The sequence below is a fragment of the Condylura cristata genome, unplaced genomic scaffold, assembly GCF_000260355.1.
Source record: "Condylura cristata isolate star-nosed mole 26May11 unplaced genomic scaffold, ConCri1.0 scaffold00047, whole genome shotgun sequence".
Classification (NCBI taxonomy): Eukaryota; Metazoa; Chordata; class Mammalia; order Eulipotyphla; family Talpidae; genus Condylura; species Condylura cristata.
Genome location: NW_004567148.1, coordinates 2,772,343 through 2,789,161, shown reverse-complemented (window position 1 = coordinate 2,789,161; position 16,819 = coordinate 2,772,343). Strand labels below are relative to the sequence as shown.

The following is a 16,819-nucleotide window of genomic DNA, read 5'->3' as shown; positions in this document are numbered from 1 at the left end:
TTCTCAGTGCTGCGCTTTAACCCGCTGCGCCACCAGGGAGGGCCATCATTCAATATTTTTAATGCACGTTCTTGTACGATCATAACAAATAATTTTTCACACCTACATATCTCATAACGTTAACCAGATTTTTAAATCCCTGAGAGCAGAAACTGTGTCTCTTATTTTAGGAATGAACAAATATATTCCTGTAGCATACAATAAAAAGGAAATACTGGCAGGGACAAAGGACATTAATTAATCTATCCATTCAATTTTATCAAATACTATTATATTCCAGACAGTGAGGATTAAATGATGAGCAACGAAACTCCCTGCAGTAATGAGGTTTAGTGCATAGATAAGAAAGTGGATGTTAATAAAAAAATATTTACAAATAACTTTACAATACAAATATCTATGTTTTGGAAAAGGAAATCTGCAATAGTAACAGCTTAAGAATCTTTTTCACATGCCATACATATGAATTCATTCTGAGGTGGCCTGCCCTCCAGTGAAGTTAAAAAGAAATATGCAACTAACACAGGTTCCTGCCACATTTTAAGAAAATAAAAAGGAAAGAAGACAGAGAGCAGGAGTGATTTGTCTGAGAAATACATTTGTTTTACTCTTGATGTCCTAAAATCCATCTTTGAATAAAGGTATTCAATCAGAACACATTACTTACGCCCTGATCACTCTGACCTTCATAATATTATTTCCAGGGAATAAAACATCATACGATTGTTTTTATGCTTAAAAGATACACTATAACTTTATGAAAATTTGCTTTAAGATACAAGAATATGAAATACGCTTCTGCCTTTGTTATTTCACTATGCAGTATCTCCAGGACAAAGCAAAGAAAAAAAGAAAGAAAGAAAGAAAGAAATTCTTGACTCACACCTACAACAAGGAAATTTCAGAATTTAGCACAAAGAAAAATTCCCATTGAACTTAGTTTTCATCATTTCTTCTATCCAAAGCTAGGTAATATATCACATTTCCTCTTTGTGTAGGCTCCAATGAGACTCAAACCAACAAGCAAAAAGGAAAAAACTCAAGAAGTCTGCTTCTCACTTTTTTCTGTGGTTCCCATTCTCTATACCTATTGTATTAAATATATATGTTTCTGTAAATAATTTCAATTCCCTTTTGCAATACAAATTTCTTAAGAAAGTTCAATTTTGCTTTGTATCAGTCCTACAATCTGCATTTAGTTTGGCTTTCTCTATTCATGAATATCACTGAAATATAACACTTCAACAAGTGAGGATGCATTGTTTGAACATACTTTTTAAATGAAAACAAGCAAACAAATGGAAAGGAAAGGCATTAGAAGCATGTACAGAATCCTAATGGGACCTAATTTGCATAAAACCTAATAAATACCTAATTTAATATGTAAGTTTTGGTGTTAAACTCAAGGAAATTTTCCTGAAACATTTCAATTAGAATTTTCACTTGTGCTCCTAAGTTATTTTCCACATTGGGAAAATCTGGGCTTTATGACCAGTCTGAACTTAGGTAATTTCAATGCTCAGATATGTGTAGGAAACCTACACCTGTTTTCAGGGCAACTTGGTGGGGTTTTTGGAATCTATAAAGACAGAATAAAAGAGAGAAGACTCAAGGCAACAAAATAAAAAAGGCCATGAAAAAAAGTAGAGGCTTTCTATATAATACGAATATTTGGCATTTCATAAGAGAATCACCATAAAAAGTGAAACTATTATCTCACAAGTAATTCCTTTTTATAAGCCATTGCAATTTCTGTAACTCACATTTCTATACTTATAACTAACAACCCCAATCAATCCTCCCAACCTACATATACATCATCACCCTCAAAGCCACCTCCAACAAGCTTACATCTACAACTTTTTCAAGGTTTACATAAGGATTCTCCAAAGAAATAAATTATGTATAAATGCTTGTTATTTGGAGACAAGGAAAGATTGTAGAACATTTACCACATTCCAACTCAGTAAGAACAATGTTTATGTTTGCATTAAATGCTGGATTCCTTTCCGCAGCATCACACAGCTATCAGTTCCAGAGTGCCCTGCGGTCCTCTTTTGGGTACAAACGGACATAGGTGGAAGCTGGAGAAAATGCAACTTAAGTCTGCCAGAAGGGAGTCAAAAAGTTTCACCGAAAGATAATGCTTGACCTAAGATGTGAAGGTAAAAGAGAATCAAGCCAAGTTAACAAGGGGGGCTGTGGAGGACAGGTATGGGAAAGCACATAGTCAAAGACACAGAGCAGGAGAAAACCAGCAAATATTGTGGAATGTCAAGTGACTAGGTGTTAAGGCAGCAGGAGCAGATCAAAAAGAGTTTTGCATACCAGTCAGAGTTTATATTTCATTCTATAGTAACAGAAGTCATTTAGTCACATAGAAAAAGCATTCTAATCACAATGAGAGGAGAGAACTATCAGAAACAAATAAGCAAAAGTTCTGTGAACAAATGAGAAACAACGGTCATGAAAGATGGCAGGAGATGATGATGACTGGAGTTCTTTAAAACAACTTAGTCACACATTCAAAGACCTTATCCACTGATCACCAAGGTTTGTAGGAAGTTAGCATTCCTTTTCAAATATTCCATATAATTTTGTAAGTTTTTAGTAGGAAAAAATAAGAAAACTCACAAACAAAAGCAATAAAGCTGACTACTTCATACTTACTATCATAGCTAAGATATGGAAACAACCAAAATTCCCAAAACCAGATGACTGGATCAAGAACACATGGTTCATGTACACCATGGAATACTACTCAGCCATCAACAAAGACAAACGCATGCCATTTGCGGCAACATTGATGGAGCTAGAAGGACTTATGTTCAGTGAAGTCACATGATTCCACTTATAGGAGGAATACAGGGAACCAAGTAAGGGGGTAAGGAATAAGACAAAACTTGCAGGCAAACTAAAAACTGGAGACATTTAGCTGGGGAGGGGAAGGGAGAAGAATTAAAATAGGAGAGAACTGCATAAGAGACTATGGTGAAGGTTCATGGGTGACTTGATGGTGGTAATTTTATGAGGACTACACCTGATAGGAGAAATCAAACATTGTACAAAAGTGAACAATGATATAATTTTTTTTATTATTTCCTATTATAAACCAAAAAAAAAATCAATGCACTTTTGTGTTATTTTAAAACAATTTGCATGCAATAAACCACTAGAGTGATTTTTCAGAACTAAATTGTTTATACCACCAAGAGAACCAAGAAGTAAGCCATGCCTGAGATGAGATTTTAGTTGAAGAGATAAACTTTGCAATAGAATAACTTAAGCAATTATACAACCAGATGATCTTCCCTTATTATAAATACTATTACTTTATTATCAATACCATTTGCAATCTCGCAAATTACTATGATTTTCAATGCCTTTCATATAAGGCAACTATTCTCCAAACTGTATATTTTGGTACTTCACCATAGGTTTCTACACAAATTCATTGAAAAGGTCACAAACACAACCATCTAGCCATTGCTTGTAATTAAAAATTAGGTTACTAATTTCAGTCTGCATAAATACTATGCACCACACCATGCATGTTCAGCGTTTGCTAAATGAATGGCCTACCTAACACCCAGCAGAGCACTAATCCTCTCTATCAATGACCTGTGTCCCCACTTTAGTTTAGCACCCACTCTCTAAAGATCACACCCTAACTAAAGAATGACTATACTTCTGTTACAACATGGCATCTAACCATGCTCACCCACCCATTCCCTTTTTTCATTCGCATTCTATCTATTCCATTTTGGCCATATCTTCAGGCCTTTGTTCAATGCTCCAAGACCACCATCCTCCTTACCCTTTCTCCTGGTCCAGAAAGAATGTTTCTGGTAACCTAATCTGTAAGTCTATTTTTCATCCTTTGTGTCTAATCCAGCAGCCTGAGCAGTCCCCACCTTGATTCATCTTTCAAGTTCTATTGCAGGTAAATGAACTCTCACAGAAAAAAACTGCTCAAAAATTCAGAGAGATGTCATTCAAATTTATAGCAGTACACATACTTATATGAATATTTATTGATCTGTTCAATCATTAAGTCACTGCCATCTGTTTTTATCCATGCTTCTAGACTGCAAATACCCATGCTAAGTAACCTATGATCTTGCAATTATTAAATTCAAATTTCTGTTACTAAATTATCATCCAAATTCAACCAGCCGTGTTTGAACCCTTTTTCCCCACAGTATTTGTTACCCTTGCATATCATACAATTACTTGCTTCGTGCCTCCCACAAAATGTAAGTTTCTCTAAGGGTAATGACCTTGTCCTTTTGAGACACTGTCCAGAACAGAGAGCCTGGCATATAATAAATGGTCGATAAGTATTTGTTTCATATTATCACCCGCCTCCTGGCCACAATCAATTAGATCAGAGGTAGGCCCACACTGAAACTAATTTTAGTATCTCCTCTGAGAGTTTAAACTTGGGACCAGGAGACTCAAGTCAGACTCTCCAAGTGGATATAAACTGCTCTTCAGGGTAAATAGAGAATAAAGCAGGCATGACAAAGAAGCAAGACAAAGAACAGCTGACATATCACATCTGGCTCCATTTTTCCCAATTATCAAGAAGAATTCTATCCTTGGTCTCTACAAATTTTACCAAGATCATTATAGTAAGCCACCTCTTTAACTTAAACTAATTTAGTTCCCTTTTCTGTTGCTTACAACTAACAGATCACTTCCTATACATTATTTTGTGGATAAACAAACTCAATAAATATTCTAAGACCACTGTTACCCAGAAAAATTAGAAAAGAAGTGAAGGCAAAAAGTTAAGAATTTCCTCCTGCACTGCTGGTGGGAATGCAAACTAGAATAACCACTATCAAAAACTAGAGGTTTCTCAAACTGCTAAACATGGAGCTTCCATAGGACCCAGCAATGCCACTTCTAGGTATCTACCCAAAAGATACAAAAACACTAATTCAAAAAGAACCTGAGACCTATGTTCATTGCTGCTTTATTTACAATAGGAAAGACATGGAATCAACCCAAATACCCAAAAGTAGATGACTGGATTAAAAAGATGTGGTACATATACACAATGGAATATTACTCAGCAATTAAAAAGATAAGCTCGTACCTTTGCAGCACCATGGATAGAGTTGGAAGGGATAATGCTTTGTGAAATAAGCCAGAAAGAAAAAGAAAAATACTGGATAGTTTCCCTCATAGCAGGAACATAAAGGACCGAGGGGTGGGGAGACTAATAATAATTAACAACTATATACCAGAGGCATTTTATGGGGTAAAGTGGGGAATGGGATCAAAAATGGGGGGGGGGAGGGGAGTGCACAGACCTATGGTGATGGCACACGGGTGAATTGGTGATGGGAAGTCCATGGGGATTACAACCGAGATGGGAAAAGGCATGATGTAAAAATAAACTATTATAATAATAAAAATTTTTAAGAAAATTTTGAGTTTTTGTTTAAATTCCCCCAAATGAACAATATGTGTAAATTTATGATTAACAGCTAACTCACTTTAATGAAAATGTGATGTTACCTCTTTACAATTTACAGACTCTCTCTGATGCCATACTTTAGCTGTTGATGGGAAAGAGCTTTTTCACATCCTCTCTAAATAAGATCACACACATTCATTCTAGCTCCAAAGCCATTTTTTGAAATGAAGTTTACTACTAATGTTACCTCATGCTAATTCTCCATAAGCCACAGAGGACATTAAACAGAGAATCGTGAAAGACCAGACAGAGCTACAACATTGCATAACAAATTAAGGATGGGGGAGCAAATGAAAATGCCTTGATTGATATTGTTATTTAGAAATAATAAGTTTCATCCTGAAGAACAGAAATCAAATAATTAAGAGTGGTACAGCTCACGGATACTTACCGAACAAACGCTGATGGAACAGAAATTTGCCAGCTATTAGTCCTGTGAGAATGGCCAGTAGCCACAGGAGCACCTTCAGGAGCCTCCAGCCAATGCCTCTGGGGTATTTATTTGTTACAAAGGAAAAACAGTTTCCAACAACAATAACATTGGCTTCTGTCTGGCTGTGAGAAACTGGGTCCTCCGCAAAGATTAAGAAGTTAAAGAAGATCACCAAGTAGGCCACAATCATGCGAGACCAGGGGTGCTGGAAATAGTAACGGAAGTCTTTACCCATCCTTCACAGCTTCAGCTCCGTGTGCACCTGTGTGAGGAAAGGCACACAGGGTTAGAGCAGAAAACGAGGCCTCTCTTTCCTATCCTCTACTCAGTGATAGTAATGACTCAATAGACAGTTGGAAAAAATAATACCTCTTTCTACCAAGGAAGGCATAAAGACATGGCTGGGATTGTGGGAGTTAAATTTGTCCCTTCCCCATCACTGACTACACCTCTCATCACTTGAGATATAGGAAAGACAGAGAATAAAAGAGTTGGGAGCTTCCCTGGTGGCCTAGAGGTTAGTCTTAGCACTGTCACCACTAAGACCTGAGTTCAAATCTCAACCAGGGAGCATGACCCACAAGATTTCTCCTGTCTTGCCTGCTTAAAAAAAAGGGGGGGGGTGCAGGATGGTAAAGCAGAACAAGAGAGGGCAAAACATCATCCAAAATAGGGGTGGCAACTTAGATGACACATCCAGGTTATCCCAGGAAGAAATGCAGAGCAAAATGCCAACTTTTCCTCGCTCAGATTACTGTTGTAGTACTATCACAGTACAGGGTGATTTACAAATCAGAGCAATTACAAGTCAACTGAGCACACAGGAATAAAAAATTAAATATCCTCCTCACCTCCGCTCCCTCTCCTTAGAATTAAGATGTTCTAATAATTCGGTAGATATACTTTGAGAATTTTTCTCTCCTTTGACACGTGTGTATTTGTGTGGACTTTCATGAAAATATTCACAACCTAGTGATCAAATAATTCCAACATGGAATACGTCTCATGAAACAGTTCTTGTGGACGACTATTTGCTTCCAGCATGGACTGGGAAACACTGCTTGTGGGAAGTGAGGCAAAAGGGGTGGATGGCTGGAACAGAGGGAGACATACCTATTGGGCACTGGAGGAGAAGGCGGATTTTTTTTTCTCCAAGTGAAGAAGGTAAGAGGGTTAATTAGGCATATGCAGAAGCACAGAGGGTTGCAAAATATGGGTCCGAACATAGAAGCACACTGCAAACCAGAGGCTTTTTAAAAATTCCGGTGTCCAGGCCCCACCTTCACAGGCTTGCCTGGCACCTTTTTTGCTCCTCAGCCAGCACATAACAAACACAAGTGCAGTGATAGGATCAAATCTGCCCACATCTGAGTTTTGATGAGTTCAGTATGTTTCTTTTCATTTCCAGCAATTAAAAAAAAAAGATTAAATAATAATACTAAAGGTAGTGATTTCACTGCACGTGGCCAATTTTTAATCCATTCTCAATCTATTAGCACTGAGGAAAAGGAAGGGGCTCTTCTAGAGCCCAGCACATATTACGGGCTGTGTTGGTGTCTACAAGCATCATTACTTCATTCTCATCACAACAGCCCTCTGAATATGGTCAGTATCACAGCCATTGCTTCACTCTACAGGGAGGGTGCTGAAGCACACACAGATTATATAAACTGCCTAAAGTCTTCACCCAGCAGGGGGAATTCTGACCTGAGAGTGAACCAGGGCCAGAGCACCCCCTTCTACCCTCAGCCCCCAACTCAGCCCACAGGCAGATTTGCTCCATCCATCTTCCCTGCCTGGGAGAACAGTCCCAGGGCCCAGTCTTGGATGGCATCCCCTGAATTCCTTTGGGAGACACTCCCTCTCCAAAGATGACTATATTCACTCTGTAGTATTTACTGCACATGAATAAGTCCTGACAAATCCTGAATACTTTGGGAAAGAAGTGTCCGTTGATTAACAGTCTCATTCTACACGTGGTGAAAAGTATGAAGATCGGGGCCTCCCAGGTGGCCTACGCATTCAGTCTCAGCACTATCAGGGGGCTGACCCACATAGTGCACAGCAGACCTCTCCTATCTCTCCTGCTGCTCCCCTCAGCAGTGGATTTCAGTTGATCTGCCTATTCTGCTCCCCAATCTGTCTCTGAAGAATCCTCTCATCCCCCACACGCTTGGCCTGCACCCCAGTTTTTCTACACAAAAATAAATAAAATCTTAAAAAAAAAAAAAAAAGAAAGAAAGAAAGAAAAGAGCAAAGACCAAGCCACAAGTATCTGGGTAAAGTACAAGTCAATGAAAGATCTGAAATCAGGCTCTAAGACCCCCAAGTCCTAGCCCTATAGTCCAGGCTAATGAATGTCCACTGAACCCACAATCTAAGTTAAGGAAGACCTATCTTACTCTTTTAGAAAAGTAATACAGACACACAAAATGAGTGTCAGTGACATTCAGCCAAACAAATAATTCCTCCATCTTGGAGTCAAGGCCCTGAGCAATCTCCCTTGCCATCTTCATGAAGATTCTGAGATCCCTGCTCCCATGGACAGCCTCAGATTGCTTAGGAATGATGACTACTCCCTCATTAAAGGGAGGCTGATCATCCAGTACAGCAGCGGAGCTCTAGACGACTGTGATTCTAAAGAAATCAGAAAAAAACAGAAGTGAACATCGGCCTTCCCATGACATCCAACATGCAAAGCTGCCACAACAGGTCGGGGGTCAACTTGGCTTCAGACAGCTCCTTTGGAAATGCCCAAGACCACCTCCACAAGAGGTGTAACCTCAAGGCCAGTCAGTTTTAGAGCGCCTCCATACCTATCAGAACCCACCAGGGGTCTCCTGCAAGAAGCTGCTACACCAGGTTTCCATGTCACTTCTCTTACCAAAGAAATTCTGCTGTAGGGACCTCCCCAGCCCTGCTCCCCACTCCCGTGCCCCATCAATGCAGGATTCAGAGCAGCAGATACACTGATTTTATTGCTGTTAACTTCAGAACCTTGTTTTGTGGGTTATGTAAGGTCCGCATGCCAAATTTGAATCAGAACATTGAAACAAGTTTGGAAATAGCGGCTCCTCTCCAGTATTTATATCTTTTCTAGAGAGAAAATTCTGATACTGTGCAGTGCCCTGCACTAACACAAACCTGATTCCCACGAGGTCTATCAATGCCACTATCACTCCTGTGTTACAAGTAAGAAAACAAAGGCTGAGCAGCTGCTGTTTCTGTCATTCACATGCCTGGTAGGTTTAAGCATCAGCTCTAGGCTCCAAACCCATTCCCAGCCCTAAAGAATCACAAAGCTGAAGTGTTTCTTTCATCACATTTCCATGTTATTCTTTACTCCTGTGAGCAGACCCGGTGACTTAGGTACTAGTCAAATGAACAGAAACCCATACTGATCATTTGGTCTTTTTATTTACATTAAATACAAAGTATCAGCAGGGCTGATACTTATTCTTGCTTCATATTCCAAACCTGAAGTGGTTGTCTTTGAGGGAGTCACAAATTTCCAAAATACATAATAACTTGGCGGGGCGGGGGGGGGGGGGGGCTCATCCCCGCTTCCTTACTTCCTACACAAGGTTGCCAAAAGTTTGCTTAGTCATCTTGGCCCTATTTCTAGCTCCTTAGGAGCTTGGTGTCCAGAGCACCAAAACTGTTTTCACCTCTAAAGTCGACAGAAAGCATCTCTGTGGTCGATACGATCAACGGGTGACACTAATTTTAATAATCTAGCATTGAGACAATCCCAATTGTTATGCCATATATACAGCCTGCAAGCCCTTTCCCTTGTTTTACTCAGTTCTGCAACCGTAGATTATAACCTTTATCCTAAAGAAAAGCATGCTGATCTTAGCTGCTAGCACCTCACGGTGAAACTGTCACGTTTGTCTCCCTCCCTGGACCACAGAGTCCTCAGGGAAGGGGCTGTTTACTGCGAGGGCACTATCACTCCTGTGTTACAAGTAAGAAAACAAAGGCTTTGAGCAGCTGCTGTTTCTGTCATTCACACGCCCAGTAGGTTTAAGCATCAGTTGTGTAATGGGCAACTGGTGATGCTTACTGGATGAGCTGAGTGGTCCACCCCAACAGAGAAGCGCCCCTTCAAAGTCAAGGTGAGCTTCTGCACCAGAGGAAGTCTTCCCACTTAAGGAAAGAAAAGAAAAAGCAGAGGCATCTGGGACAAGAGCAGCCCTCATGGCCTCCCTCAGGCCCCCAAGTTCCAGCATCAGGTTCTATGTTATTAACACTATCAAAGTTCATGCTCAAAGTGTATTTGCCAGATACGGTGTAATGAATTATCCAAACACCCCATTTAGATTATGTAGCAGCCCAAGGCAAAAGGGACGCTTAATTTTATCCATGTTACAAATGCTGAAACAGAGACTGGGTTCACTCTCAAACTTTCTCCAAATTTCAAAGCCAGCCTATGCCAGAGCCAGACTTCAAACGCAAGCCGCCTAGCCTTGACCCCTCTGTCTGCCTCCCCACACAAAACAGTCAATTCCAAATCTTGCTCTTTACATGTCAGTTAGAAAATTCCCCATCATAAAGCTGTCAGAGATAAAAGACTCACAGAACTTCTAGAATGAATGGGTTGACTATTATTATTCAAATGGACCTTCATAAGTCAAAAAGAGGTGGGATTCTCTGACTGACTCCAGGATCTCTCTAATTTTCCCTTCTGGAAGCACTGGTATAAGTGGTTGAGTTGAGAGCTGACTGTCCTTTTGTATTATGGTGATGTCTCTGATTTCCTAACTATGTTTATAAAAAGCACAGTATTTGCATTATTAAAATAGGTAAGATATGGAAACAACCTAAATGCGCAAAAAATTGAGGACTGGATTAAAAAGAAATGGTGTATAAACACAAAATACTAGTCAGCCATCAAAAAAATAAACTCATGCCATTTGCAGCAATGTGAATAGTGCTGGAAGGGATCATGCTCAATAAAATAAGCCAGAAGAAAAAAAAATATATCGGATGGTTTCACTTATAGAGGAAGAGAGGGAAACCAAAGAAGTGATCAAGAAAGAAATATTAATAAAATTAACAGGCAACTATATATATGAGACATTCTGCAGGGGAAGCAGAAGGAGATAGATTAAAACAAGGGAGGGAAGAGCATAAGGGACTGTGGTGATAGTGCCCAGGTGACTTGGTGGTGGGAATTTTACAAGGACAACATCTGAGAGGAGAAAGCAAACAGTGTACAAAAACGAACAGTGATGTAAAATACGCACACGCACACACACACACACACACACATAAAGAAAAAAGAACACTGCAACTCTGAGAACAGGACAACCCATTTTGTTAATCCTCCAAGCCCCCTTAAATGTAAGGACATCATCATAAGGTAGATGCCACAATTAATGAGCTGGAAACCTTTGTTTTTCAAATAATCACACAGTTTCCAGATCTTGAGGATCTTCTATTTATACTAAAGGTTAAGGATGCCACACATTTCACCACGAGCCAGGGCTTCACATGGTGCTTCAGACTGAAGAGTCCAAGGAAAAAGGAGAGAGCAATGAGGACATTTCAGCTGGGAGGAAACTGTGCGCAAAGAAACAGAGGAGGGCAGTGGGGACAGGCACAGGATGTAGCACTATGTGTGGCTGAGAGACAGCGGGCTGGGGACACGGAGGACAGAGTGAGCCAGTTCAAGGAAGATTATGCAGGGGTCTTGTCCTGTATTGTTCTGCACAGAGAACAGGGAATCAATGATATCAAAGCAGAAAAGTGATAAAACTGATTGAAGTAGAACCTTAGAAAGATTTTTCTGCCAACTTGGAAAAATATGAGGCATAAGGAAAATGGAGTGACTAGTTTGGAGGCAACATCAACTGTTTTAAGCAAAAGATTATCAAAGCCTAGACCAGGGTATCGATAACCTAATAAGGGAACATAATAACAGTTGAACCAGAGTATCACACTTCATTATTTATTAAGGTGTTTACAATAAAAGGAAAACAAGGATTTTAGGAGTATGACTTTCAATGCCCAAAGTGGGAATCTTGGTTCAGAGATAGTAATGACAAGTATGATGTATATAGAATATATCACTTGCATTAAGAAAGAAATTATGGATGTGCATAGAAAAGTCCCTGATGAACTAACAAGTTATATAAAAACAAAAACTGGGCCTCCCTGATGGCCTCAAGGTTAAGTCTCAGCACTATGCCTGAGTTAGATCCCCAAGCAGGTTGGTGACCCACAAAGTACAGCAGGCCTCTCCTGACTCACCCACTGCTCCCCTCAGCAGTAGATTTCAGTAGATCTGCCTGTTCTGCTCCCCACTCTGTGGTGAATCTTCTCATGGCACACCCCCCCCCACCACCACCACCACCACAAACACACACACCTCTGGCCTACATCCCAGTTCTTGTATGCATAAATAAATAAAAATAAATCTTTAAAACATAAAAGGACAGGCAAAGATTGAAATTATTTATTTCCTTATCAATGAGTAAAACTAATAGCCTATATTTCAACCACATTTTGCCACCTAGAGTTTTTAATGGGCAAAATCCCACCACTAGAGACTCTATAAACACCATCAAAGGAGTTGGGGCATTTGTTTTACAGGCCATCTAAGTGGGGTCTAGTTCTACCTGACTGCTTTTCACTAGCTCTGTGACCAGGAGCAAATCCCGGCCCTCTCTGTGATTTTTCTTTCTTCACCAGTATAATCCTAAGTGAAAGCACTTGTTTTAGGGTTATGGTGAATATAAAGGAGGTTTCCCTTGTAAGTCCATCCATCTCCCTTGTCCAGCCATTACCTACTCAGAAGACCACAATTAAAAATATAAGTAAGGGGCCCTCCCTGGTGGTGCAGCAGGTTGGAGCACTGCACTGCAGAGCCGTGGCAGCTTCAGTGCGAGTTCGATCCCCAGCCCTGGAGGTGATCCACATGGCGCAGCAGACCTCTCCTGATCTGCCCGCTGCTCCCCTCAGCAGTGTACTTCATCAATCTGCCTGTTCTGCTCCCCACTTTGTGTCTGGTGAATCCTCTCACTGCCCCTGTACCTCTGGCCTGTACCCCAGTTCTGTATGCATAAATAAATAAATCTTTAAAATATATATATAAGTGACTTCTGGTCACCTACTAAAATGAGCATATAAATAATATTAACTCTAGACTACATTCAAAATGTGATTCTATATGCTAATCTCAGTGGGAAAGGATTTTAATGCAACTAAACAAGGTAAAGGATGAAAGTGATCCTTCATGTACAAATACTGAAACTCAGGCTCAGTGAGCTTATGTTACCCATCCAAAAGTTGTAGAAAGCGATGAGTCCAGATCTGTTATTGCCATGGCAACATTCATGATTCATTTGTTCAAGCTTTACAGATACTTATCTGTGCCAGGCACTGGCCTTAGTGTAAGGGGTTACTAACAAAAAGCACTATTATTGCCCAGCTTCTTAGTCTCATTGAGGGAAAACAGACATTAAACAGGGAGTATTTTACTAAGTTTTAAGTTGATGGAGAAAATTAAAGCGGGTGAAAGTTAACAGGTGTTTCAAGAGAGAGGGGGCTGAAGAAGGCTCACTAGATGGTGAGATGTGAACCAAGACATGAAAGAAGGTATATATATAGGCAAGTAAGTATCTAGGAGAAGAATGATCCAGAAGAGAATCCAAACCAGCAAAGCCCTGGGTCTATGATTATGGCATTTAAAGAACAATATGGAGACCACTGTGCCTGGATCCCAAGTGCACGAAAGAAGATGAGGTTCAGGAATTAGCAAAATCCAGTCTCGGAGTCACACTGTGCACGTGGGCTCTCCAACTGTGTGAGGTGAGAAGCTGGAAAGGGTCACAATGAGGCTTGAATGTGACAAGGGCCACTTGGGTTTGATGGGTGAAAATGGATCAACTTCTGGATTCATTTAAAAGAAAGAACCAGAGGCCTCCCTTTGGCTTAGGGGTTGAGTCTGAGAGTGACCACTGCTAACACCTGAGTTCAATTCCAGACCAGAAAGCTGACCGACAGGGCACAGCAGACCTCTCCTGTCTCTCCCACTGCTCCCCTCAGAAGTGGATGTCAGGGGATCCATCTGTTCTGCTCCCCACTCTGTCTCTGGTGAATCTTCTCATCTCCTGCACCTCTGGACTGTACAGCCCAGTTCTTGTATGCATAAATAAATAAAATAAGTCTTTAAATAAAAAGGACTCATTATCACTGTGTTCCCTATCCTGAAAAACATAAAATACCGAGTAAAGCTTCAATTGGAAGAAAGTTAAGTACCGAATGATGAGTCAGGCCTAGTAAATATTTGCTGACGAAAGAACAATGAAAAAAGAAATGTACAGATGATGGATAGATGGTGGCCCAGCCTTGGGTGAGAAAAATACACTTAAGAGTACATGCGAGGCCCTCCCTAATGGTGCAGTAGGTTAAAGCACAGAACTAAGAAGCTAAAGCCACTTCCATATGAGTTCGATTCCCGCCTGCCCCGGAGGTGACCACATGGTGTGGCAGACCTCTCCTGACCCGCCTGCTGCTCCCCTCAGCAGTGTACTTCGTCGATCTGCCTGTTCTGCTTCCCACTCTGTCTCTAGTGAAGCCTCTCGCCGCTCCTGAACCTCTGGCCTGTACCCCAGTTCTATATACACAAATAAATCTTTAAAAAAAAAAAAGAGAGTACATGCAAAAGAGAACAGGGTTTGATAATGGGATGCCTATCTATAAAAGGACACAGGCAGGAAGGTAGAAAACCAAACATAATTGAATCTGGACTAACCTTGGGGTAGGGCTATCTTAGTATATTACCTGGAATTATTGTTGAAAAGGCACACATGGGGAGATGACACATAGCATTTTACATAATACAGGTTTTAACAACACAAATAGCAATAATAACAGAAGTTGGAACTTCTTATTTTTTAGTCCAATACAATAGATCACACAGCCTCTTCAATAAAATGCAACCTTTTAAGTCAATCAATGAAACCACATCAGTGGCTGGAATAGCTACCAGCCTGGCATCTGTGGTCCCCAGCAACTTTAGAGGATCATATCCACAAATTGCTTCCTATACTTCCTCTTACACAGTTTCAACCTGAGTGAATTTTCTCCTTTGTTTTTCTCCTACAGATCTTGGGCTAGCAAAGCATTGAACCAATGCAAGTTTTGAAACAGAAAATCTGAAAACAAAGTAGGTCTGAGGTTCTCTTAACAAAGACATTAGACAACTTGTCATCGAAGTGTCAAAATACATGTCATTTTATGTCATGAAATTGAAAATGATCAACAGTGAATTACTTAAAAGTACTTAGCCTCCCCTTTTAGTTGCAATCTGTTTATGATCACTAATATTCTAAACACAGAGAAAGTAACAGCTCATGAGTAAAGTTCATTTCTGAAATTATTTGTTACATGACTGGCAGTCTCAAGCAGAAAATTAAACAGACAAGTGCAGATTTCTAATCATAAGGATCAGATGGAGGTGGGGTGGGGGTAGGTTAAATACCTGAGTCAAAATGTCACAATTCATTACCTTTAACCTACAAAGATTGGGGTAGAAGGTAATTAGAAAATACAGGCCTGGAAAAATTCAATAAAGGAAAAGTAGTCTTTATATTCAATAAATTGGATGAACTTTTTTCTGAAGACAAAACAAAATCCCAAATGCTTTCCAGAAGTCCACCGGTGGATTTCAAAAATGCTATAACTTACTAGGGGAAATACATTTACTCAACACAAATGTACTTGGAAAAATTTGGGGTCCTATATACTCATAGCCACACATAAATGTTTACTCCCATCACACACAGATGCACACCTACACACACAACTCTCAGTTTATTGTTCTGAGCTAGGGTGGGACTCAGAGCTTGGAATAACAACAATCAGCATCCTCTTTAACTTTCTTCCTTCTCATTGTTTCACAAGAAGCTCCCAGAAAATCTGTTGACTCCAGAAATATGTAAGCTTCCTGGATGCAACTCCAGTTAAGTGGCCTAGAGAACATAACTCTCTAAAGCCTCCCAATTCGACAGAGGCAAGCAGCTAAGTCCCAATCCCTGAGGGCCACAACTGATGACTGCTGACAAAATATGCACAATACTAACCAAGCTACAGCCATCACGATAGTCCACAGGTTGCTGGTGGTCCAGAGAGAAAAAGAACTGAAAAACTGAAACCAGACCAAATGACATTGTGCAACGGTCGCTACAACTGCAGACCTTAAAGGAACCTGGGAAACACCTATGCAGAATGCCTGCCACTAACAACCACCTTTGCCCAATGAAGGGTACGTTCCTTTTGTTTTCTTGGCCAACGAAGGTGAACTTTTTCTTCTCAGACCAGAGTCCTAAAGCCTATATATTCCCAAGCCTATCCCCATACAAGGGGCCACTCGTGCCCAAGGAGGTCTCCTCGGAAACCTCCTGCCTCCTGCCTCCACTCCATCAGTAAACTCTGGCTCCCAGGTGCCTTACCGTTGTCGGGAGTCCTCGCCTCAATCGGGACAAGGGGTTCTCCAGAGCCCACTCCTGGCCTAGGGTCAGGCCCTGCGGTGGAGCTCTGCTGTCCCCAACAGTGGACCAAGGAAGCTACTCCAGGGATCCATATGTTATCTGATGGCCAACGCTGGAGACCCAAGGGGCCCCTCCCTAACGGACCGGGGCCCCTCCCAGGTCGGATGACAATTCCACAGCAGGTACTAGGATAATGGTAGCCCAAGTGTCAGCTGTGGATCAGACACACTTGTGGGCCCGCGGGATCCCCCCAGGAGCCCTGTCGGGCTCGATTTGGCCACGGTGAAGTTCGTAAACACCGAAGCCTCAAGTTTGCTTTTTTAAGGAAAACCCCCGTGAGCTGCAACCTGTTCGTTTAATTAGCAAACGCCAGGTAAGGCTTTTACTCTGCACCCCAGG

The 16,819-nt window shown here is 40.8% G+C and overlaps 1 protein-coding gene across 1 annotated transcript in view; it reads right to left on the bottom strand.

The window, feature by feature from the left end:
* LOC101636091 (transmembrane protein 117) overlaps positions 1-16,455 on the bottom strand; it is a 355,789-nt gene extending 339,334 nt beyond the window's left edge. The window contains exons 1-2 of the mRNA XM_004694771.2: positions 16,382-16,455; positions 5,880-6,183 (exon numbers count right to left, since the gene is read on the bottom strand). Coding sequence (XP_004694828.2) covers positions 5,880-6,156 — 277 coding nt within the window. The 5' untranslated portion in view covers positions 6,157-6,183; positions 16,382-16,455. The remainder of the gene's footprint in view (positions 1-5,879; positions 6,184-16,381) is intronic.
* Between the last annotated feature and the right edge of the window lie 364 nt (positions 16,456-16,819).